A 23,153-nucleotide genomic window follows, 5' to 3' on the forward strand; every position below is an offset into this window, starting at 1 on the left:
CCAGCCAATCCGTCTTACCCCATTTCCAGCCAGGAAATGCCTGCCACCCCAAATCTGTCTGGAGAGCCAGCCCGTTAAAGTCTGCTCCAGACACTGGAGTGAGTCAGAAAGCACACAAGTGGGCCCTAAGCTGGCTGAGCTGGGCAGGGGCAGGATGGAGAACTCCTCAAGGTTATCCACAGAGGAGCTAATTCGGTTCCTAGCTGCTCTGGGAGTTACTGAGTTTGGGGGTGGATGGAGCAGGAGAAGGGGAGGATGTGGGGCTGGCAGGAAGAAGAAGAAATCCAACCTCCTTTGATTTCACCTTCTGGGCAGGGTCCTTTGTTTTAGATCTCAGTTTACAAACACTTAGGGGACACCAGCTATGCCCTTGGTGGGAGTGTGGCCGTGAACAGAAGGACACAGTCCCTGGCAAACAGTGGGGACTGCTTACAGGAGAATAGTCACAGGTTCTCACAACCATCCTTCCAGACCACTAGGCTCACTGCTGCTTTTTTTTTTTAATAGTAATTTTTTATTTTTAAAAGATTTTATTTATTTATTTGGCAGACAGAGATCACAAGTAGGCAGAGAGGCAGGCAGAGAGAGAGAGAGAGGAGGAAGCAGGCCCCACGCTGAGCAGAGAGCCCGATGCGGGGCTCCATCCCAGGGCTTTGAGACCATGACCTGAGCTGAAGGCAGAGGCTTTAACCCACTGAGCCACCCAGGCGCCCCTCACTGCTGCTTTTGATAGCAGAGAAAACGTAGGTTTGCCAGGGTGACCCAGCTGGGCAGCTGAGCTGGAGCGCGGGTCCACGCCCAAACTCACGCTGTTCCCACCATGCCTGACGTTAGAGCCTTCTCAGAAGCAGAGTTTCCCAAAACTGAGGGGGATCCCGTTTGCTGAGTTCCTACTAGGTGCCAGCAGGCCCTTTCTCGAGTCCTTTGCTTCAGCGCTTGGAATAAAATGTTAGGCCGCCAACATACTTCGCTGCTATTTTATGGAAGCAGAAAATTGAGGCTCAGAGAGGGAAAGTAACTCGCCTGAGGTCAGCGAGCTGGTGTGTGGGGCCCAGCCCAGGGCTGACATGATCTCTGCCAAGGTTTCCAAAGTGCCAGTGGTCACCAGTGTCCCTGGGGCACAGTTGGTAGGAAGTGCTGGACCTTACTGAGTGAACATCTCTGTTCCCATGAGGGGAGGGTCCTGTCCTTTACTTGCCAAGCACATGACACCATGGTCTTGGTGGACAAAGCAGGCACCTGGTCACTAGAGGTCAGAGAAAGAGGACAGTCTGCGTTGGCGAGGTTGGAGGGGCCCTTGATCTTGGGGGGTTGCCTCCACTATCACAAGCCTGCCTGTGGTGGTGGGAGAGCTGGGCAGGTGGAGGGAACAGCGTGAGCCAGGCCTGGAGGCTGGAGGACAGGCAGGAGCTGGTTGTGGGTCCCGGAGACTGTGGAAACTGCTGGGCCCAGGAGGGTGAGAGGCTGGCCAGAGAGGGAGGAGGGACGAGGCTGCAGAGGTCCTGAGGTCTGAAGATTTGCCCTGGTGGCAGAAACCCCGTCCACCTCCACGCTAGAGGTCAGGTGCATTCTTACCCAGAGCAGGCACCATGAGCTCCAGGGAAAAGGCCCTCTAGGAGAAGTCATTATCTCTACCAGGGCTGCCTGCTTCCCAGACCGCTTCAGATGCTGAGCCCAAGGCTGGCTTAGAGGGGATCGGGAAGCGGGTCTGATGCCCAGATGATCCCAACAAAGTCCCAGGCTCCCCCCAGTTCTGGGTCCCAAAGGGAACTACAGCCCCGCCTCTCCGGGGCTGGCCCTCAAACCCACACGGAGGCCTCTGCGCATCAGGGAGATATGATCAGCTGCCTTTCCACATAAGAAACCAGGTTCAGGGAAGCAAGAGTCCTTCCCAAAGCCCCAGCCGAGGGACCAGAGTGCTTGTCCCTGTGACTGGTCCATGCCAGCCTGGTGACTTTCTCCCACTTTGAAAGCCTGGGAGGGTGGCACGAGTCACCGCAGGACTTGGCAGTCGGCTCGCCCGGAGGGGCAGAAGTGAGTAAGTCATGCCTCTTGGGCTGCATTGTGAGGGCTTTGGAGACCAGACTGGAGCCGTTGCTGGCAATGTCACAAACACGTGGCAGCAGCCGGGGAGCCACCCAGGGTGGTTTGCCTCGAATGGGACCTGGCTCTGACAGCTCAGTTCTGCAAGCTCCCGAGGCACAGAGAGCCCAGGGACATGAGCTGCGGGAGCCGGGGTTCAAATTTGACCCCCCAGGAGCTCAGAGTCTGTGCCCTGACCTTTGCACTCTGCCACCGACCGCTCTGTGTCCACCCTGCGCATCCACCCATCAGACACTCAGGCCGGCGCCCTCCCCAGCATCCCAGGAACTCTGAGCTGGTGCCCGGCACACCGCCCCGCCTCCTGCTCCTGTATCACTCCTGCACAGAGCCTGAGCCACCACGTGGCATCAAGCAGATGCCTCAGTAAATCAGAGTGTTGTCCACTTAAGCCAGAAGCCATGCCCCCCCACCCCCCCGCCTCCTGCCCCTGCACAGCTTGTTCCTCTGGCCTCGTGCCTTCTTGGATCTGGCTGGCAGCTCTCAAATGAGCCCTGAGTTAGGCCCGAGGAACTGGTGTTCATTAACAGGAAGTCTCGGGGTGGTTAATTGGTATTTTCATCCCCAGGTACATACCTCGAAGTTGATGGATGATGCCGTTCCTGCCAGCCTGAAGCAGGGTGAGGGGCTGAGCAGCTGTGCCTGGGCCCGGCCCTCGCTCACCCTGCCCAGGACTGAGTGTCGGCCCCGCCGACCGCTGTTACACAGGGTGGTGAGTTGGGTGGGGGGTGGGGGGCTCACCTTTGCACATTCAACTTCCTCCCTCCGCTTCAACCAACTCCTTCCTGCCTCTTCTCCCTGAAGACTGTGGAACAGAGATCAGACAGACCTGAGGTAGACCCAGCTCTGTGATCTCTCGGGCAAGTTACTTAATCTCTTGGGGCCTCCATTTCTCCATCTCCAAGTTCTAAAGCAGAGGAGACACATTCCAGGGCCAAAGCACAAGGCCTGAGTGGAGCAGGTGCCCTGTAGACACCCCCCACTGTGCCCCCCCAGACCCCTCAGTCTCAGCGTGTTCCCCTTAAACATGTGCCCCCATTATTGCCTCCCCGTCACCCCCAGTAGCCCAGGCCAGAAGTCTGGAATGTCAGCTGGGACACCCCCCAACATTTACTCACCAAGCTCCAACGAGTGTACCTTGTAAGTGGTTGTCCCGTCTATCCTCACATCCCCACCATCGACGTCTTAGATATCTCGGTCTCTCCAGATTCTCCCACCAATCTCCTAACGGGTGTCCCTGCCTCTCCCCGTCTCGTTCTGCCCTCCTCCCCAGGAAAGCCTGCCTGGCAACCAGAAAGTTCCCTAAAGGGGAAGTCTCTTTACTCTTCTGTTTACAACATTTCAGTGGCTCCCTGTTGCTCTCAGGACAATTCACAGCCTCAGTTTCAAAGAGGATTGACAGAATCCTTTGAGACTGTCCCCACTGCTCCCACCTCACTTCCTGCTGGGGCCCCTCTGTACCTGTGGCAGATCCTCAGCGGACCATGCTGTGCCTGACTCCAGGCGGCCTGTGCCTGCCCATGTCCTTCCATCCTTCCCTTCCCCATCTACCCTGACTGACTCCCACTTTAGGACTTGGGTTGGGCACCAGCTCCTCCAGGAAGTCTTCCTTGCCTGCCTAAGCTGGGTTAGGGCCTTCTGGGCTCCTCCAAGCCCCCATGCTTCTGCCTTTTCCTCCTTCAGAAGAACTCTGTGCCTAGTAAGTGCTCCGTCTGTCGTGAGCAATGCAGGCCCCTCCCCGAGCGGTCTGCACCAACAGAAGGATGAGAGGGCTGCAGAATTCAGACCTCCTTCCAATTCAACTCCTGCTGGGATCCCCAGGCTGTCCCCAGGCCCAGCCTGAGATCCTGCTGGGGGCTCAGGTTGAGTGGATTCTCATGGGCCTTGGAGGATGGCCAGAGCACATTCGGCCTCTCCTCCAGCCCCCAGTGCCTGCCTGGGGCCCTACAGGACTCACATTCCTCTCCAAGCCAAAATACTACGACCATCTGCTCTTCCAAGCATTTCATTAGGCGCCTGAAGCAGACCCAGGGGTCTCCGAGGCCGAGCCCAGGCCCAGCAGCAGGCCATCAGTCTTCCTGCCAAATCCATGGCAAAAGAGTTTCCCAGCCCCAGGCCAGGCCCTTGGCGGTGGCCCTCCTGGCCAAAGGCTCATAGAGCCGCCTCTGGATCTGGTGTCTCCAGCCCAGCCTCCATGTAGCCGGGCTGCGGGCTTCCCAGCTACACGTGTGACGGGGCCCATCCTAAAAACCTTTAGTGGCATCACTGCCTGCGGAAGGGTGAGGTGCCTGCTCCCCCAGCTGGCCCAGGAGGCCGCGTGATCTCACTGCACCCACCTTCCTGGCCTCCCCAGTCTCCTCCCACCCCGCTTGCTTCAACTGCACAAGCCCCCTATTGCTCCTGCCTGTACCCTGCGGTGGCACAGGCTGCTGCTCCAGCTGGCAGACCCCTTTCGCCTTTTGTAGGAACTGCCACCTCCTCCGGGACTCCTGCTGGGATTGCCCAGGAAGGCAGGAGTTTCCTCCTCTGTGCCCTTTTAGAACCCTGTGTTCTCCCGTTCGGGCCTCACCACACAGCGCTGTCTTTCCTTCTCTTGGTGTTTTCCTCTCCAGCTAGACAGAGGAGCTCCTGGAAGACAGGGACCAGGTCAGACTCAGACCCTCTCTGTGCTCCCTCATGGCATAGCTTAAGGCAGGCACCCAGACGCCTGGTGGGGGGGGGGGGGCGGGTAAAGGAAAGAAGGAAGGGAAGGGTCATCTCCATCTTTGTGTATCAAACACCTGTCCTGTCCTGCTCTGCTCCGGGCTCTTCTGTCCTCCATTAGTCAGAGCCTCCAGTGGGCCGGAGAGACTCCCTTCGGAAGTAGGAGGCCCTGGAGTCCAGCCAGGGGCCTGGGTTCTACCACTGTTCCTCTGCCAGGGGAGCAGAGATCCAGGCCACTGTGGAGGGTTCCCCCTGACCGCCCCCCCCCACTCACCCGAGGCCTGGAGTTTCATGCAGATTCGTACTGGCTCTGCCCCTCCCTGGCTAGGTGATCCTGTCTCTTGCCTGTCTGGGATGGACGATGTTCCCAGTCCGGTGCCTGCCCCTGCTCGCAGAGCTGACCAAGGAGCAGCAGGCAGCCCAGCAGGGTGGCTGGCCCAAGGAGATGCCGCTCCCTGTTCTACTTAGCAGGAACTCAACAGTGTGGTGTGGCGAACTTTGTCGGGTGGTCTTCATGTTTTCCCATGCTGCCCAGCCTGCCAGGAGAGCCCTCCGTCGGGCCCAGGTAGGATCCCAGTTCTGGTCAGGCTACCTCATGTCCTGGAGCCTCAGTTTCCACTTGTGAAAATGGGGGCAGTATCTCTTGTCTGCGAGGCACTGGGGAGCCAGTGCAGGCGTGAGTGACCGCCATGCGGAGGTAGAGGCCGTGCGGGTGGCCTGCCATCCGGGAAACGCTCCCACCGTTGTGGCCAGAGCCAGTCGCGGGAACCTTGGCAGAGACGCAGTAGAGAGAACACTGGACCTAGGGTCAGGCCCCTGCGCTGGGCTCTCAAAGCAGTCACTTGCACAGCCGGTCTCAGCCTCCCCCCGTGAAGGGTGACTGACACTCTGACCCCCGGGTCTGCGGCAGGTGGCAGGCAGTGAGGCGGACTCAGCAGCTGCCTAGTGTCCGGGAGGGGCCTTCCCAGGGTGCCCAGCAGCTGGGAGGTATGCCAGGGAGACAAGGAGGCTGAAAGGTCTCAGGCCTCAGCCTGAGCTAATAAATATTATTGGCGTGGGGTGGGGGGAGGGAGGGAGGGAAGTGGGTAGCTCTCCAACCATTGAGACTGATTTATTGGTTAATTAGCAGGTTGCCACAGCCACGGACTACCCTGCTGTGTGCATGGACAGAAAGGAGGGGGCCACGGGGAAGCCGGGGCTGCTGGCTGGGACCCAAGTGTGGGTCCGTGTCTCACCTGAGCCTGGAGCAGCGAGTGGCTGAAGGAATAATGCAGGGGATTTGGGTCAGGCAGTGGACCTGGGACCGGGTGGCTGGGGAAGGCTGGGGAAGGCCATCAGGACTCGTGGGCCTGAGTGGCTGAACAGAACTATCCTAAGGGAGGGGACTGGGAGCTCTGTGAGGTTTCCAGAGCATCCAGTCAAGTGTGGGGAGCTGCTGGTTTGGGGGAGAGGGCCGATACAGAATCAGGAAGGACCAAAGAAAACCTTGGAAAACACAGAAACTGAGAACAGAGGCCCCAGAGGTGGAGAAGCCGGTTCCAGTGAGCAGACAAAGTTAAGTTGCGGTGGGTTTCAACCAACTTCTGCCAGACACTATCTATGTGACCTTGGGCAAATCACTGAACTTTTTCTGTTTGTTTGTTTTTTTAAAGATTTTATTTTTAAATAATCTCTACACCCAACAGGCTCAGAACCTACAACCCTGAGGTCAAGAGTCACACGCTCCATTGACCCGGCCACCCGGGTGCCCCAAATCCCGAACCCCTTCTGATTCTTGATTTCTCCAACTGCAGGAATGGAACTAATCCTATCTACGTTGCAAAGCTGCTTTGCTAATTAGACTGAAGAGTGTAGCACCGCATAAGATATACAGTGAATGCTTCACAACTATTTGCAGAATTAGCGGCTAGAGTTACATTACCCAGGGAACGTTTTGGATGGGAAAAGGGGCTTGAGGAAGGGCGGTGGAGGAAGCAAGGGCTGGCCGCTGACTGAATTGGAGCCAGACTGGCTATGGCCAGAGTCTGGAGGCTGTCGTCGGGCCCGGGGAGCCTGCACTTAGCCGGGATGGGGGGACCCAATTTCACGGCCCAGGGGCGTCCACCGGATTGGAGCCCCTCAAACAGTGCGCCTAGCCTCGGAGAACTCCTGCCCGGCGCCATCCCCTGGGGGAAGCGGAATGGCAGACAGACGGTCCCCCGCGCAGAGGGGAGGCGGACGAGGTTCATTCCGGTCCCGGGGCAGACGGGGCTCGTCGTCCAGCCTCTAAGGCGCGGGCGGGCCCTTCCCCCGGATCCCCCGCCCGGCAGCCGCCCGCCGGCAGCTTCCCGCGAGGCCCGGCGGCGGGGCGGACGCGGCGACGGGCACCCGGGGGAGCCCGGGCGCGGCGGTGGCGGTGGCGGTGGCGGCGGCCACAGGGCCACAGGCGGCGGAGGCGCGCGCGGAAGTGGCGCGAGGCGAGCGCGTAGACGAGCGGGTTGAGGCAGGAGTTGGCGTAGGCGAGGCAGTGCGAGGCCAGGCGGCAGGCGTAGGTGGCCGGGCTGAAGGCGAAGCGGCCGAACCAGAAGCAGAGGATGAGCGCGTGGTGCGGGCCCCAGCAGAGGGCGTAGAGCGCGGCCACCGCCAGCATGGCGCGCCCGGCGCGGCCCGTGGCTCTGCGCCGGGCCTCGGCCATCGCCGCGCCCGCCGGGCCCACGGCCGCCCACAGGAAGCGCAGCGTGCGCGCGTAGGCCAGGCTCACCACGGCCACGGGCAGCAGGTAGCCGGCGGCGAAGGTGGCCAAGTCGAGGGCGCGCCGGCGCGCGTCCTCCCAGGCGGGCACGCAGAGCTCGAGCGCGCCGTAGCGCACGGTGCCGTAGTAGCTGAGGTAGGGCGCCGAGAAGAGCGCAGCCAGCAGCCACACGAGGCCCACGGCGGCGCGGGCGTGGCGCGGCGTGCGGAGGGCCCGCGAGCGCAGCGGGTGCCGCACGGCCAGGTACCTGCGGGCGGGCGCCGGGTCAGCGCGGCGGGCGGCAGGGCCCCGCGCCCCCCACCCCCCGCACCCCGCGACCTGCCTCGCCCCGTGGCAGCCAGAGCGGAGGGCAGTAACACGCCCAGCACTTGGAGCAGCGCCTGGCACCTCCTAGCAAGGCCAGGATAGAGGCTCGGAGGGAAGAGACTTGCCCAAGGTCACCAAGCCTGGATTGGACCCCAAGTTTGGAACGGCGAAAACAGGTATGACCACAGCTTAGGCTGGGTGTGGGCGGTAATAAAGTAACCGATAGATTCATTCATGTGTTCTTTTTGCCATTCATGTCACACTTACGGAGCCTCTACTATGTGCCAGCCTCTGTGCGGGCATGTAAGACACACGGATGTCTTCTGGAAGCTCACGGTGGAGTTGGGGGTGGGGGGCAGGACGGTCCCCTGGAGCAGGCTCTGCAGGTGCGCAGAGACTGGTAGGGGCCGGAGAGCTGTTCCTTCTCTCCCTGCCATCCTCTCCCTTTTTGGTCCCCCAAGCTCTCCTTCCTAAGGAATCCGTCCAGGTCTTCCCTCCCCAGCCCAGACCCAGCCAGGTCCCGGGCCCAGCGCACCTGTCCACGGAGACGGCGGCCAGTGTGAAGCTGCTGGCGTACATGGTGAGGTAGATGAGCAGGTGCACAGCCTTGCAGACGAGGGCCCCGAAGAGCCAGGCGTCCAGCGTGTAGATGGCGGCCTGGAAGGGCACGCAGCACAGGATGAAGGAGAGGTCGGCCACCGCTAGGTTGAGGATGAACAGGTCCGTGGTGCTGCCCGGCTCCTGCCAGGCCCTGGGGCTGGGCTGCAACAGCACGGCCAGCACCAGCCCATTGCCCACGGTGCCCAGCAGGAAGATGAGGGCGAACACCACGGGTACCACCACGGCCCCCACGCTCCCTGGGGTGTCTAGCGAAATGTTCTGCGCATCAGCCATCTTCCCATCCGATGGGCACCTGAGGGAAAGAAGCTGGAGTCCTCAGACAGGAGCTCCCGGCTCTGGTCACACGACCCCAGGGTCTCCATCCAGGCCCCCTGGCCTCGGCCTGGCCATGTCTCCTGGGCGCGGGGAGCTCCTGGGGAATGGCGGTGGGAGGAGGGCGATAGCCACAAGTTCTTCCTGAGATCCACTTGTGCAGGCCGGGCACAACTGCCCACGGGTCTGAGGTGGGTTTCTCAGTTTCCTAGGGAACACCCCCCTGAGAAAGGATTAGGCGGTGGACACCTCCCAGCAGAAAGGGCTGAGGACCCAGGAAGGTGGGGGAGGGGTGAGCCCAAGCCAAGCTGCTGATAGACAGACCTTACTTCTCCGCAGGGGCTGGAAGCTCAGGGGGAGAATGGGACGTGGGTCAAAGTCAGCAAAACACGGGTGATATCCCTGAGTCATCGTGAAGTCCGGTTTAGTGAAAGCCCCACAGTGGCACAGCTGGGAAAACCATAGAGGCCACTGACCCCCTTTTCGCACAAGAGGAAACTGAGGCTCAGAGAGGGGACATGGGAGGCCACTCTCACACTTTGAGTGGCAGACCTGGGGCTGTTGCCGCCTGGCACCCTGACTCCCAGGCTGGAGCGCTCAGCTGACAGCCTGTAACAGGTGGGGCCTCGGACCCCCATTCGAGTAAGTGTGTGTGCGTGTGTGTGCGCACGCACATTTATGCACGCTGTGCCCATTCTCACCCTTGCTCCCTCCCTCGGCCCTGTTGGCTACCACATGTGGATCCCCCTGCTTGCCTGGGACCTCTGGGTTGGTGGGACACATTAAGGGCATGGGGGGGAGGCAGGGTGGAGGGAAGAAAGGCGGTATCTGCGCCCCCCCAACCCCCAGCATGCGGCAAGCCCCCTGAGGCTCAGGATGGGCAACACCCACCTCAACTCTGGGCACTGGGCCCTGCTTGGTCCTGGGTGAACCGGCCAGACTGAGGCTGCCTCTTGGCTCAGCGGCTACCCCTTGGCACCTCCCTGTAGGTGCAGGTCTGCCTCCCGCTGCTCCCTCGTCTCCTTTAAGGCACCTCCTCCGCTGAGCCAGACTTGGGCGCTCCCTCCGGAGTAGCCACCGGCCACCTCCTCCTCGGTCCCTGATTTCCCCCGGGTGGCATGCTCTTCTGCCTGGTTCTTTTCTGCCTCTCTGCGTTGCTTCTGCCTCTTTCTACAGTAAGTAACCCATTGATCTTGCTCGCCTCCCCGAGATTCGCTTTGGAGTTAACCCCTCCATGCCCGGGGCCCAGCCCATTCTTGGCACTCCCACGTCCAGCCTAATGATTCACTCCCCGTCTTCCCTCTCTCTGCCCCAAGCAGGGCTCTAATCCAAGCTCAGAAAAGGTTTCTCATCTTGAATGGGGTGTCCCAGGCTAGGAAACCGGAATAGGAGTCTCTTTTCTGGAGACCAGACAGGACTCCTCCCCCAGTTCCTGAGAATCCTGGGGCCCGTCAACTTTCCTAAGCTTGTTCCAGAGGCTCAGTCTGGCTGGAGATGGAGGGTGTTTGGGTCCATCCAAAGAGTCTGGCTTTAGCCTGAGGGCAATGGAGAGCTAGTGAAAGTTTTAGAGCAGGGACACGATCTGCCCATTTAATTTGTAATTGGTTTATTTTGGCCTGGCGTGAAAAGGATGGACAGAAGGGGAGTGATTTAATGACTGACCCGTTAGGAGCCTCTTGTGCCGGCAGAAGCCAGAGGTTAGTCTGTCTTGGTTAATGGCTGTGTGATTCAATCAAGCGTGGGGTTCTGGCCTGGAACTCTTGAAGAAGTGAGCCACATACCATATGCCTCCAGAGGGTTAGAAAGACTAGTCAGGGATGGGAAGGGGGGGGTGAGGTACCCTGGATTTCATAACAGTGAGATTGTTTGTAAACTGGACAAGTGTACTGGGGCAAAAGATTCTGCAATGAGTTTGAGAGAAGAGGTGGTAGGGACGGCTTGTGCTCTTTCTAGAAGCTGGGAAGTAGCTGGGAATGTTAATAGGAAGTCCGTGAAAGGGAAGAGAAAATAGTTTGAGGGGACACTGGGATACTGATAGAGCCAGGACTTGCATTCAAGGCCCAAGGACCTGGGGAAGAAACTCTAGGACTAGCATCTCCCAGACCCCTGGGATTTTCCTGTGCGCTCAGAGGTTTTTTTTCGTTTTTTGTTTTTTTGTTTTTTTAAACCTTTTTTTTTAAAAAGATTTTATTTGTTTATTTGACAGAGAGAGATCACAAGTAGACAGAGAGGCAGGCAGAGAGAGAGAGAGAGAAGCAGGCTCTCTGCAGAGCAGAGAGCCGGATGCGGGACTTGATCCCAGGACCCTGAGATCATGACCTGAGCCGAAGGCAGCGGCTTAACCCACTGAGCCACCCAGGCGCCCATGTTTTTTTTTTTTTTTTTTAAAGATTTTATTTATTCACTAGACAGGGACACAGTGAGAGCGGGAACACAAGCAGGGGGAGTGGGAGAGGGAGAAAGAGGGAAGGAGGGAGAGCAGGAGGACCGAGGCAACTACAGAAGGCTGGCGAGGGGCTGGCAGGAAAAACTGCATTGTCAAGGCCAAAGCCCGAGCCCCAGCACGTCCCTGGCGCCCCCTCCTTCTCTTGCTCCAGGAAGCCGAAGCCTTGAACCCAGAGCCAGACGCAGGGGACGTGGACCGTGAGCCGTGGGAACGGTCTCTGGAGGTGGAGGTGCGGCTGACCCACGGCCGTCGGGCCACTACCAGCACGCGTCCAACCCGCAGCATGTGCTCCCAGAGTTCCCGCGGCGCCTGCGGGTGCTTCCCACCAGCCCTTCTGTACCTCTGCGGATGGGAGCCGGCGGCGTAGCCGCGAGGGGACAGACGACAGGTCGCGCTATCGCGGCAACGCAGCTGCCCACGCCAGCCGCCGGGGGGCGCCCGGGAGCCGCAGGACAAGCAGATGCGCGCTCTGAGCCACTGCCGGGTGGACCTGGGCGCGGCTTTCTGTCCCTGCCCGACACGCCACACCTACTGCTGGAATGCATTGCCCGGTGGCTGCTTGGGGCCACCCCGTGTAACCCGCCGGCCTACGCAGATCACACACATCAAGCTGCTGGCTGGGCGCGGGGCTGGTGCCAGGCCATAGGCACTCGCTGCTGCAACGGTGCGCCTGCGCCAGGTCCACTACAGCGTGGCTGTGGCTCTCTCGAGGATCCCAGCTGCTGCTGTGGCCACAGCAGCCCTCTTGCCCGGGTGGCCATCTCCAGCACATGGAGCTCCTGGACCCCAGCCTCAAGCTCCTCCCGACCACAAGCTAAGATTCCCAGAATCCCAGTTAGGATCGCAGCAGCTGGCCCAGACCGTCCATCCCGACAGCCAGGCTAAGGGCAGGGCTGGGGATTCGAGGACACGGAGAGGGGGTCCTAGTTCTCTGTTGTGGACGAAGGGCGTTTTCATCCTTCCTGTCCTACGTCTAGCGAGGTCCGAGCTTCCCAAGGCCACACCCCAATGAGGCTGGAACCGCGTGAGTCAGAACCTATCCCGCCTGGGGCCCCGCCCTGTGCCAATAAGGCTGAGTAAGGACGGCAATATAGAGACAAGGACCAGGGACAGCGACTACAGGAAGGTGTCCACTAGGGGAGCAGCGAGCCCTTGCTGGGGACAAATGTGGACGGAGTCCTGGCAGCAGCAAATCAACTCTACGGAGAGCCTTGCTAGCCGAGGCCTGGATTCTGGCCGAGGCCTGGATTCTGGCCGGGGCGCGGCGATAGCAGCCGGAGCCTGAGCTCGCTGCGCCCCCTGGCGGCTGATCAGCAGGCCCGTAGGCCTTGCACCGAGAGGGATGGAAGGAGCCCAGTTACCCATGTGCCATCTATTCTTGGTAGTGCAGGGAACTGAGGCACACAGAAGGGAAGGGGCCTGCCCAGGGGCCAAAGTGGGCTAGAATACATGGTTCCAAACTGTCAGGGGCCTTTCCAATAGTGACCCACGTTCTTTCCTTTGGGGCAGGTTTGGGTGCCCAGCCCCTCCTTATCTAGGCAGCTGTAAACCATCCTTGGAGGGGGGGGGCAGAAAATGAGGTGTTCTCCGGAGGCTGAAGAGCAAACGGGGTGGGTGGGGTGGAAAAGGGCCTGCAGGGTTGGTAGCTGTCTTCTCCAGCAGCACAGAATCCGATGGGGGGGGGGGCTACCCACATTATCCCCATGGCCTGTGTCTCATCTTAACCTGGGGTAGGTGGTCAGCTCTGAGACCTACTCAGGAGCCTCAGCGCCCACCTGATTCTTCAACTGGTCACAGGGCTGGGCCTGCCCAGAGAGAACGAAGCACACTGACATGTCAGCCCGTTTCCACATTGTTGCTTGACACTCTCACCCACAAGAATGGGCCTTGCCCCAGCCCAGCCCCAGGACTTTGACAGGGCTCAGAGCCTCTAGCCCGGGCTGACCGAAGGGCCCTTTTGTCAATGTGGAGGGAGGGGGATCTTGGCTCTGCTGGTCACCATCCACGTCAGGGTAGGGCCCCATGCAGCCGCCCCACCTCCACGAAGGCCTCCACACAGCGGTCGATGTCCTCCTCGCTGTGCACCGCTGAGATCTGTACCCGGATCCGGGCCTTGCCCTTGGGGACCACTGGATAGCTGAACCCGATGACGAAGATGCCTGGTAAGGTAGAAAGGGTCAACCTGGGGCTCAGCAAAGCCACACACGCTTTGGGAGACATGACACATGGTTCCTACTCCCCTGAGGGTCACAGAGGGTAAGGGAATTGCCTAAGGTCTCCCACACATGCCAATAAGTCATGGCCTGAGATCTTCAGCTGGTCTCGAGAGAGTAGTAGGGGGAGGGCATAGTACAGGGGCTCCCTCATCTTTTCTCTGAGGACCCATAACCGGTCTCCTTGTCCCGGCTTCCTCACCTCTCTTTAGCATGTCATCCGCCATGCAAGAGGCCAGCCGAGCATCACCCAGCATCACTGGGCAGATGGGATGATTGGCTCCCAGGATGGTGAAGCCGGCAGCCTCCATCTGACTGCGGAAACTGTGGGCACAAGCTGGGTGTCACAGGTAGCCAGGGGACTGTGGAGGGTTCACACCCACTCCTGATGGGCCCGGGATCTGTGCCCAAGTCTGCAGGATGGACCAACAGAGCCAGAAGCAGGTGGGGAGCTGGGCAGAGGAACCAGCAGACCAAACCAAAGAGTGAAAAGACAGGATAATATAAGATGGGGAGACACAGGGTCATTGACGGAGAAATGTACCAGGAAATGGAAGGAAGAGGGGGACAGAGAAGAGGTAGGTGGGTGGGCAGGCAGCCCTTGGTTAAAAGGGCTGAGTCCCAGTGCAATCTGCTGGAGGCATGGTATGGGCAGAGGGCGGGCACATGGGGGCAGGCCCCTACCAGCCTCCCGACCCCCAGCCTGTCCCACCCCTGCCAGGGACCGCACCGCTGGGTCTTGGCTGCCATAGTCTGGACGATGGCGTTGCTCTCCATAAGCAGGTCCAGGGCCTTGGAGGCACAGCCGACGACAGCAGGGGGCAGGCTGTTGGAGAAGAGGTAGGGCCGGGAGCGCTGCCGGAGCAGGGACACCAGGGGCTCGGGCCCTGTCGTGTAGCCCCCTGAGGACAAGGCCAGAGGTGAGGGTGGAAGTCAGAGGCCAGGTGCCAGAGCCTACCCCGAACCCCTCCGGGGAGGACAGTCCACGCTGCCCTCTTCTGTACGGTCCCAGGCCTCCCCTCCCCACCTGCCCTGAGACCTCTCCAGGGCCCTGCCTGTGGATAAGGGGACCCCAGGGGCACGACCCTGCAGGTACCTGAAGCTCCACCCAGTGCCTTCCCCAGCGTGGAGTTGATGATGGTAACCTGGTCTGTGACACCCAGCAGCTCATCCGTGCCCCTGCAAGGGAAGCGAGCACTGCTACCACCGGCTGCCTGAGTGCCCAGGGACCATGGGTTAGGGGAAGGGCTGGCTTCCTGCTTTCCCACCTATCCTCAGAAGCCCAACCCAAGGAGATGCATGCTCCCACCGTCCAGTGGCTCCCAGGAAGCCAGTAGCGTGACACTCATCCACAAAGACCAGGGCGTCATATCGAGAGGCAAGGTGGCAGATATCCCGCAGGGGGGCGATGTCGCCATCCATGGAAAAGGCCCCATCAGTGGCCACCAGGCGCAGCCGATGCTTCTGTAGGGAAGCCGTGGACAGGTGATGGCTGGTGTTGCCAGCTGAGCCAATCTTCCCATTCTCTACGCAGCTCAAGGCTCTAAGGGCTCACCTTGCCCAGGGTCTGGCACGGAGGCCGGCACGTAAGCATTACTGTGTCGGGGCCGGAACATCCCGGTGCTCATCTGTGCCTCCCTGAACCATGCCCACCTCTTCCAGAGCAGTCCTGGCCAGTGAGAACAGCTCAGTCTCCCCTGCGAGAGGGAGGGTGGGGTGGGACCACTCCTATCCCGAAGCTCATCCTGCCTTTACGGGATCTTTATCCAGCGGGGCCTGCCACGTGGAAGGTGATGGCTAAAAGTCAAGGCAGCTCCGTACAATGGAAGAAAGCCTTGGGACAGAAGGATCTGGGTTCAAATCCTGTTTCAAACTTTCATGTTCTTTGGGAGTGCAAAGTGGGTCCCTGCAAGCCTTAGTTCTTTCACCAGGGGCGAGGCTGAGGATAAGCCCGGTTCTTGCCTCTGCCACCCTTGGGCCTCATCCCCACCTGGGCCTCGCCCCACCTGGGCCTCCTGCAGCTTGGCCTCCAAGTCAGCCATGTCCAGGTGGTCGTAGCGGTACTTATGGGCCTTGCACAGACGGATGCCATCAATGATGGAGGCGTGGTTCAGCTCGTCTGACAGGACTGCATCCTGTGGGGTCAGCAGGGCCTGGGAGAAAAGCAGCTGGAGTGGAGCTTCTGCCCATCCACCTAGGGGTTCTCCCTCCCCATGTCTACGTGAGTCAAAATTTCACTGCCATCCAGGGCATTCTGCCGGGCAGGGAGGCACGGAGCCCCTGTCTGCCTCTCTCTGGGTCCTCAGGGCTCCAGGCCTGGGCTGGACCAGGGCCCAGCTCCTGTGAGAACATGTTTGGGGAGCACCCGGCCCCGGCTAACTCCGACCTTCCCACTGACGTAGGTTATCTCCCCAGTGCCCTGGAAGCTGGTCCCTTGCAGGTCCCAGGATTCTTCCTGCAGCAGCCTACTTGGCCCAAGCTTAGCCTCCAGAAGAAAAGGGCCCCCTGCCAGGTTCCCCTCACTGCTCACTCCCAAGCCTTCCTCCATAGCCTAGCAGTCCTCATCACTCCCACCCGCGCCCCCAGCCCCCCAAACCTCAAAAAGGCCAGCGTTGGCATCAAAACAGCTAGGATACAGGATGGCATCCTCCCGCTGATGGAAGCGGGCTATTTTTGCTTCTAGATCCTTGTGGATGCTCTAAAGAAACGGAGTGAAACAGGTGTTAATGCCTGTGGGGTCACATGAAACAAGTCCTGGGGACAGAGGCTTAGAAGGTCACAGACTCAGCACAGAGGGCCTGCAGCCTTGGCCTCTCCCTTCTTTCTTCACCACGTGGGTTCCCCCAGAGCCAATAGGAACCTGGCAGATGGTTCTCCCTGAGGGATCAGGGGCTCGCTAGATACCCCTCCCTGGTGGGACCTTCGTCTGTAATGGAGGTCGAATGACGAATTATGGGGGATGACGGCAAGGGAAGATGTCTTTCTGACATCAAAGTTAAGTGCCTTTTTTGCTTGTGTAATGGCAAGGAAAAGGATTACGTAGCTTTATTGGGCCTGAAATTCTTATATTTGAAAGCTGTTCAGTCAGGGTGAGGGCTTTGTTGGAAAGGGCCCTGGCTGGGGGTTAGGAGTCCTGTTTCTGACATTCATTTCACCGTCCCCTTTCTGAGAAGATGGGTAGTAATCCTCACAAGCAGTCAGGAGCCAAGCCATCTGGGTTAAACTCCTATCACAACAGTCTGCGTGCCCTAGAGGAAGTCATCCAATTTCTCTGGCTTCAGCATCCTCATCTCTGTAAGAGACAAGAATATCCCCTACCCCTTATGACCGTTAGGGGCATTAATGAGTTAATATTTGTAATGTTCTTAATACAGTACCTGATACACGGTAAGCACTCTAAGTTTCCCATCTAGGTGTTTATTTTGTAACATTTACACAATAAAATAATCAATGTTTACGGAGCACTACTATGTGCCAGGCACTGTTCTAAGCAGTTCTGCAGGCAGGTGGGGGAAAGGGACGCTTGGGGAGACTGGAAAGTTTCTTTTGCAACACAACAGAAGCCTGAGCTGGCCTTTCTGGTGGATAGCTCTAGGCTAAGGGTGGGCCCAGGGCCCTGGATGAGCTGAGCTGGCTAAACCAGCCTTGCTGACTGTGGGAAGCAGGCAGTTGGGGTCAGTGCCCAACGCTGGGGACAAGGCACTCCCCCCAACCCCCCCCCCACAACAGCCACTGTGTACCTGGGTCCCACAGATGAAGCGGGTCGAGCTAAGGCCGGCTCCAAACTCCTCCAGGGCCTGCAGACCTGCCTGGATGACCTCAGGGTGGCTGCTCAGGCCCAGGTAGTTGTTGGCACAGAAGTTAAGGATTCCTGAAGTGGAGGACGGTACGGACACAGCGGCTCAGGGCAAGAAAGGGCCTGGAAAGGTGTCTGTGCCAGGCCCTGGGGACTCAGAGAGGAAACGAACCTGGATCCGCCCTTGACAAGGCAACAACCACACAGTATGATCCACTGTGGGGCAGAGGCCAGGATGGGGAACTAGGGGGTCCCTGGGAGGGACCCAATCCGACAGGTACAGGAGAGGGAGGGTCAGGAAAGGCCCCTCAGAGTGGTACCTTGAAGGATAAGAAGTTTAGACTCTGGCTCTGAATCACATTGTACCCAGTGAGGAACGTAGCCCTACCTCACAGGCTTCTCCTGCCCCTGAAGACCACCAGCAACCACCCATGTGGGCCCTGGTTCCCTTGTGGGTAAGCGAGCAGGCTCACGTGCCCAGTGTGGTCCTCAGACTCTGCACAGCTGACTTTGCTGCCTGGTACAGAATCACGTGTCCGAAGTGTGTGGGTGTGGGGGGTCTCCTTGAGACCTCAACTCCTGACTTATAAAGCCCAAAGTGAACACAGCTGACCTGAGGGGGAAACTGAGGCCTGCAAAGGGCAAAAGCATGAGGAGAACCTGTGTCTCCTCATTTCCCATGTTTTGACCTACTCCAAGCTTCCCCAAGGCGGGGGTAGGGAGGGAGACAGAGATTTTTTTGGGGCACCTTGGTTTACAAATAAATACAACAGCACCAAGGACCCCAGGCCTATTTCCTGAGCAGAAAGTAGGTTTGGGAGCCTGTTTATAAGCAGCACCATCTGGGGCCTGGCACAGACAAGTCAGGCGGTGACCACTGGTTACACAGACATGAGGAAGGCCCAGTGGGTCAGTTCATGGTGTGATTCCTGCAGCAGCCTGCCGCCTCCTTCTCGCTGTGACTCTGGCCGGCAAGTTGGCTTTTCTGACCCACTGGCTGACCTTCTAGCTTCAATATAAGGGAGAACCTGGACCAAAGCCCAGCTCTGCCCACTCCTAGCAGGGGTTTTTGGGCAAGCCATTCCACATCTCTGAGCCTCAGCTTCTCTGTCTGTACAACGGGTTTAATTCTTCCCACGCTGGGAGGTCCGCAGGAGTCCACGTGCAGCAGGGAGTGGAGACCTGCTCCAGGCGGCAGCTCCAGAAACGTAGGGCTCCTCCTTGCCTCCTTCCCACCCCCTTCCTTGAAGCAGCCAGGTGGGAGTCAGCTGGCTGTCTCTCTTTTTCTCTCACGCTCTCACAGGACCGAGTCTCACTCCAGCCCTACCCTGAGTCAAGAAGGTACTCAACAGCAGATCACCTCCCTCCGTGGAAACAGGTTTAACTAGGTTCCAGTGAACCCTGGGAAGCCGTCAAGTCAGCCTGATTGGGAAAGGTGCCGGCGGCTACGAGAGCAGATACTGCCCCCTCCCCGGCCCCCTGCCACCCGGCCCTCCATTCCAGCCTGGAACCACGGTCTGCGAACACCCGGCCGGGTCCGAGGACTCCCAGGAAGGGGGGAGTTACCTCCGGAGACGCCGTCCACGTGGATGCGCGGCCCCTGACGGGACGTAATGACCCTCTCGCTCTTCCAGGTGCCAGCGCCGCGGATCGCTTCCAGCTCCTCCTCCAGGACGCCACGCAGCTGGGTCAGCGCCGACTGCGCGCGGCGGCTGCGGGGGGCCGCGGAGAGAGCGGCGTGGAGCGCGCGGCCGGCCCACATGGTGCCCACCTTCACCCAAACGCTCCCGCTAGCCAGGGGTCCGGCGAGTCGCGGAAGAGTCGCTGTCCCGTGGCCTGGGGGGTGAGCGGGGGCCGGGCCTCGGCGGCCAATCGGAGCGTGAGGGCCATTAAAGGAGCGGGGAGGAGGGCCCAGGGATGGGGAGGCGGGGCCAGGGATGGGTGGGAGGGGCCTGGCGCAACCCACTGGGGATGAAATGGATTGATGTGTAAATTGAGCCTGGGGCGCTCCCGGTGGGGGAAGGGGACGCCACCCCGCGGAGAGTGGGGAGCCCCCGGGCCCTGCCCACCAGACCCCCCACCGTACTCCCAGCCCCTGCCTACACACCCAGCGCCCGGAAGGAAACGGGGTGCACCCTGGACCCCAAAGGCAAGACCCTAAAAGCGGGCTGAGGCACGCTCTGTACTCTTCAGTCCCGTTTCCCGGTTCCTGTCCAACTGTTGGAACCGTCTCCCGTTCGCAGGTGCAAACACCCCCAGGATTTCACCCCAGCTTGCCTAGCCGATTGCTCTGCATTTGCCTCCAGCCTTAAAAGTAAGGGGAAAAAAATGCACCGCTCAGGTTTCATTTTTCAACTTTATTTTAAAGTTTGAAAATTACAAAGACAGCAAATTCTGCCCGGCACAAATAACACTTGTTTAAAAAAAAAAAAAAAAAAAGGAGGGGGGGTGGACCACGCACAAGTGCGTATTTTCCTATATTATTAAAAATAAAAAGACGACTGTACAGGTTTTTTTCTCCCAGCTCCCGGGCGTGAAACGTTAAGTACTAGCTCTAGATATGTATATATACATATACACACATACACACAGACCTAGCTCTGTGAAACTACTTAGCAATTCAAAATCAACTGCAAGTATGTCTTACTGTCCACTCCCCGCCCACTCCCCTGTCCCCCATCTACGGCTACTTTTATAAAAGACTCAAAAGTAAAGAGGTCGGGAGGTTTTTAAGTGGCAGGTGGTAAGGCTGGAGCTCCACCAGGCCACCAGGCCAAACCACAAATCTTTCTTACACAGGAGGAACCAAAAACCAGGGGAAAAGGAAAGAAGTCCTCCTATGATACAATCCAATTGTGTGGAAAAACCCAACTTTTAACAGGGCACACTGAGGCACTTGGCTGACTGAGTCCCCACCCTTCCCCCAAAGTTTCCACTCCCGTTTAACATGAGACTTTCTGAAGCCACAAAAAGCCCCCAATGGCTAGTTTCCAGCTGACTGAAAGAAGCCGCTCAGCTTCTCAGACCAGCTGTCACTCGGACACCCCCCCCTTCTCTTCCCTAGGACAATAGGGAGGCCACAGGGGCACTCTTAACAGTGAGAAGGAAACTGCATTTGGACCCCCCACCGCTCAGTATTGGAAGGTGGGTCAGCCTGGAGAGGGTCCCCCCCCCCTTTGCCGTCCAGCTGCTGCCACCCCTCCCCTCTCCCCACTAAAGTTCTGGAACTCTCACAAGCAGTGTGCAACCTAGAGAAGGCTGGCTCACCTTAAAGCTACTCCTACAAACCTTACCATTTCCAGGCTCCCCCTCTTCTAGTCCGAACAGCGGCCTAGCCTATTCTCTCCTGCCTCTTTACCTTCCTAATGAACAAACCATCCAACCAAACAAAACACACAAACCCACCCAAGTCCCGAAACCCATTAAGTAGATTAAGAACGAGTCAATGAAACAAAATATAAGTACATTCTCATCATTAGCGAGGAGATTTGTGGTTGCTGTCCTTGCACGATTGGTTAAGGAAAATGGATTATTCCCTAATTTCTGAGGCATCCAAATAAGGGGCAAAGGACTGCAGATGAAGAGCAAGAGAGGAGAAAAAGAGCAAAGTATTTACAGAAAATAGGAGACAGGCAGGAGTGTCCACAAGAAAAGCCCCATCGTCACTTCTTCTTGCCGGCCCTCTTGGCACTGGACTTGGCTTTGGGCTTCACTGGTTTGGCCTTCTTAGGCTTGGATGCCTTGACCGGCTTGGCCTTGACAGTCTTGGGTTTTTTGGTTTTCTTGGGCGTGGCAGCCGGCTTCTTCTTGGCCTTCTTGACTGGGGTGGCTTTGGGCTTCTTGCTTGGGGCTTTGGAGGCAGCCTTCTTGGGCTTGGCCGCCTTCTTTGGCGTGGCCACCTTCTTGACTTCCTTCTTCGTCTTCTTGAAGGCCACTGACCTCTTGGGCTCGTCGCTTTTGGCCAGCCGGAAGGACCCTGAGGCACCCACCCCTTTGGTCTGCTTGAGGACCCCAGTGGTGACCAGGCGCTTGATGGACAACTTGATCTGCGAGTCGGCGTTCTCACCCACCTTATAGTGGCTCTTGATGTACTTCTGGATGGACTGGCGCGAGGAGCCAGCGCGGTTCTTCTCCGCCTGGATGGCAGCCACGATCATGTCTGAATACTTGGGGTGGTCTGTGGACTTCTTGGAGGCCTTGGCCCGCTTGGGCTTGGCCGCAGGGGTGGATGTGGAGTTCTCGGTCATGGTGGCCTGTCTGGTCCAGCTGTTGGAGGACGCGCCTTCAAAAGGGCCAGCCCTCGTCGGAGGCCGAGGAAAGCCTTACTCGGGATCTGCTCTGGCGCTCCTCCTGACTCCCGGGCCAGTCCGGGGCCCGGCTCTCAGGGACCTGGCTCGGGTCGCGGGAGGACTCGCCAGGCTGCCTCTGCGTGGCCCAGCCCCGCCGCTCTGTCGCTCTGTCGCTCGATCTCGGCGCCCGACTCGGGCTCGGGCTCAAGCGCGGGCTCTGCCTCCGCCTCCTTTGCCTCCCCTTTCCCAGCTCCGCGTCTGGCGCTCGGGCGGCGCATCCGGGTATTTAGCGGCGGCGGGCGGACCGCGGTGAGGACAGGGCTGCTGGCTGCCTGCTCCCGGCCCGGAATGGCGCCGCGCCGCCGCCATCTGTGTTTCTTCCGCCGAGCAAATCCGACCTTTCCCCCCGGCCCCGGCCTTCCCGCTCCCCGCCGCCGCCCGGGACGGCTGCCTGGCTCCCTGGGCTCCCCCGCCGGGCATCCCGCCGGCCGGGCCGCCGCCCCCCGCGCCCGCCACGCGCCCCAAACGGCGCCGAGGACCGCTGGTGCGCCTGCACATTTCCCCTTTGCGGGGGGCTGGCTCTGCGGGGCCGGGGAGCCCGGGTGCGGGGAACCCCCCGTAGCAAAGCTCCCCCCTGGGGCTACCGGAGAGCCCGCTCCCGGCCCGCGGCGGGACCCCCCAGCCCGGCAGAGCGGCTGGAAAGCGGCCCCAACTAACACACACTGCCCAGAGCCAGGCGACTCCCAGCCGGGCCGAGCCGGGACAGGGGGGAGGGGTCGCTCCCCCGGGGTCCGGTCACCTCTCGGGGGTCATCCCGCCACTGGGCCCCCCGCACCTCTTACCTCTTCTCTGTCCTTGGGGCCCCTAAGCAAACTTTCCCTGGAAGAGTTGTAAGGGCACTTTCAAACTTTGTCCCTTCCCCCTCCTCTGCCGGCTCTCCCCCAACGTGCCCCCTGACCTCTGCGTGGCGGTTCTCTCCTGAGGCCAGACCCCCACTACTGCCTGGGACCCCCGAGGGAATGAGGAGTGGTCTCCCGAGTCCTCTCCTTTCCCCAGATACCCCCCACATCGCCCATATATCCTAATCGGGAATTCATTCATTATGCCTCTCTCAGCCTGGGCGTTTTGGGGGTCTCAGAGGCTGAACCTTGCTGTCCCCACACCTGAGGCACAGCCTGGGGGTCAAGTCACCCTCCCAAGGTCCCTTGAAGTCAGTGGGGGAGGGGTCTGCAATGGAGGAGCTGTCCCAAAGGCTCCAACAAGAGACTTGTCCTGGGGGCCCCTGGGATGAAGAGAGGCCCTGAGTGCTTTGGGAACTTGGAAAAATGGGGCTCTGGGGGAGAGGTGGAGGAGGGGGTCGCATTACTTGGGTCCTGACTAATCCTCGGAAAGTGTGCAGTTGCTCAGGGAGCGGTGGCCGGGACCACCGCCATTTTGCTGGGAGGATGCGATGTCTTTGTTAAAACGTATACCTCCTTTCCGTGCTGCTTGGCAGGTATAGATGAAGTGAACACGGGGTGTCACCGTCTGAAGGGAGTCTTGAGGGCCTCCGAGGGACTTTAGGGGTCCAGAGGCCAGCAGAAGGGACCCCAGAGTTCCTGGGACCCCTTGTCTATGAAACACATCCTAATCACGT

The 23,153-nt window shown here is 59.4% G+C and overlaps 3 protein-coding genes across 3 annotated transcripts; all 3 read right to left on the reverse strand.

The window, feature by feature from the left end:
* Positions 1–7,027: 7,027 nt before the first annotated feature.
* Positions 7,028–8,734, reverse strand: GALR3 (galanin receptor 3). Its single transcript, XM_046011777.1, has 2 exons — positions 8,376–8,734; positions 7,028–7,781 (listed from the first exon to the last, which is right to left on the reverse strand). Exons 1-2 carry the CDS (start codon positions 8,732–8,734, stop codon positions 7,028–7,030), a joined length of 1,113 nt encoding a protein of 370 aa, XP_045867733.1.
* Positions 8,735–13,055: 4,321 nt separating this feature from the next.
* Positions 13,056–19,053, reverse strand: GCAT (glycine C-acetyltransferase). Its single transcript, XM_046010552.1, has 9 exons — positions 18,795–19,053; positions 17,173–17,303; positions 16,029–16,130; positions 15,439–15,585; positions 14,742–14,896; positions 14,529–14,611; positions 14,163–14,334; positions 13,635–13,756; positions 13,056–13,378 (listed from the first exon to the last, which is right to left on the reverse strand). Exons 1-9 carry the CDS (start codon positions 18,988–18,990, stop codon positions 13,227–13,229), a joined length of 1,260 nt encoding a protein of 419 aa, XP_045866508.1. The 5' UTR covers positions 18,991–19,053; the 3' UTR covers positions 13,056–13,226.
* Positions 19,054–19,574: 521 nt separating this feature from the next.
* On the reverse strand, positions 19,575–21,826 carry LOC123947640 (histone H1.0). Its single transcript, XM_046014031.1, has one exon. It carries the CDS (start codon positions 21,473–21,475, stop codon positions 20,891–20,893), a length of 585 nt encoding a protein of 194 aa, XP_045869987.1. The 5' UTR covers positions 21,476–21,826; the 3' UTR covers positions 19,575–20,890.
* Between the last annotated feature and the right edge of the window lie 1,327 nt (positions 21,827–23,153).

Source organism: Meles meles, chromosome 7, assembly GCF_922984935.1.
Source record: "Meles meles chromosome 7, mMelMel3.1 paternal haplotype, whole genome shotgun sequence".
In the NCBI taxonomy this organism is placed as follows: Eukaryota; Metazoa; Chordata; class Mammalia; order Carnivora; family Mustelidae; genus Meles; species Meles meles.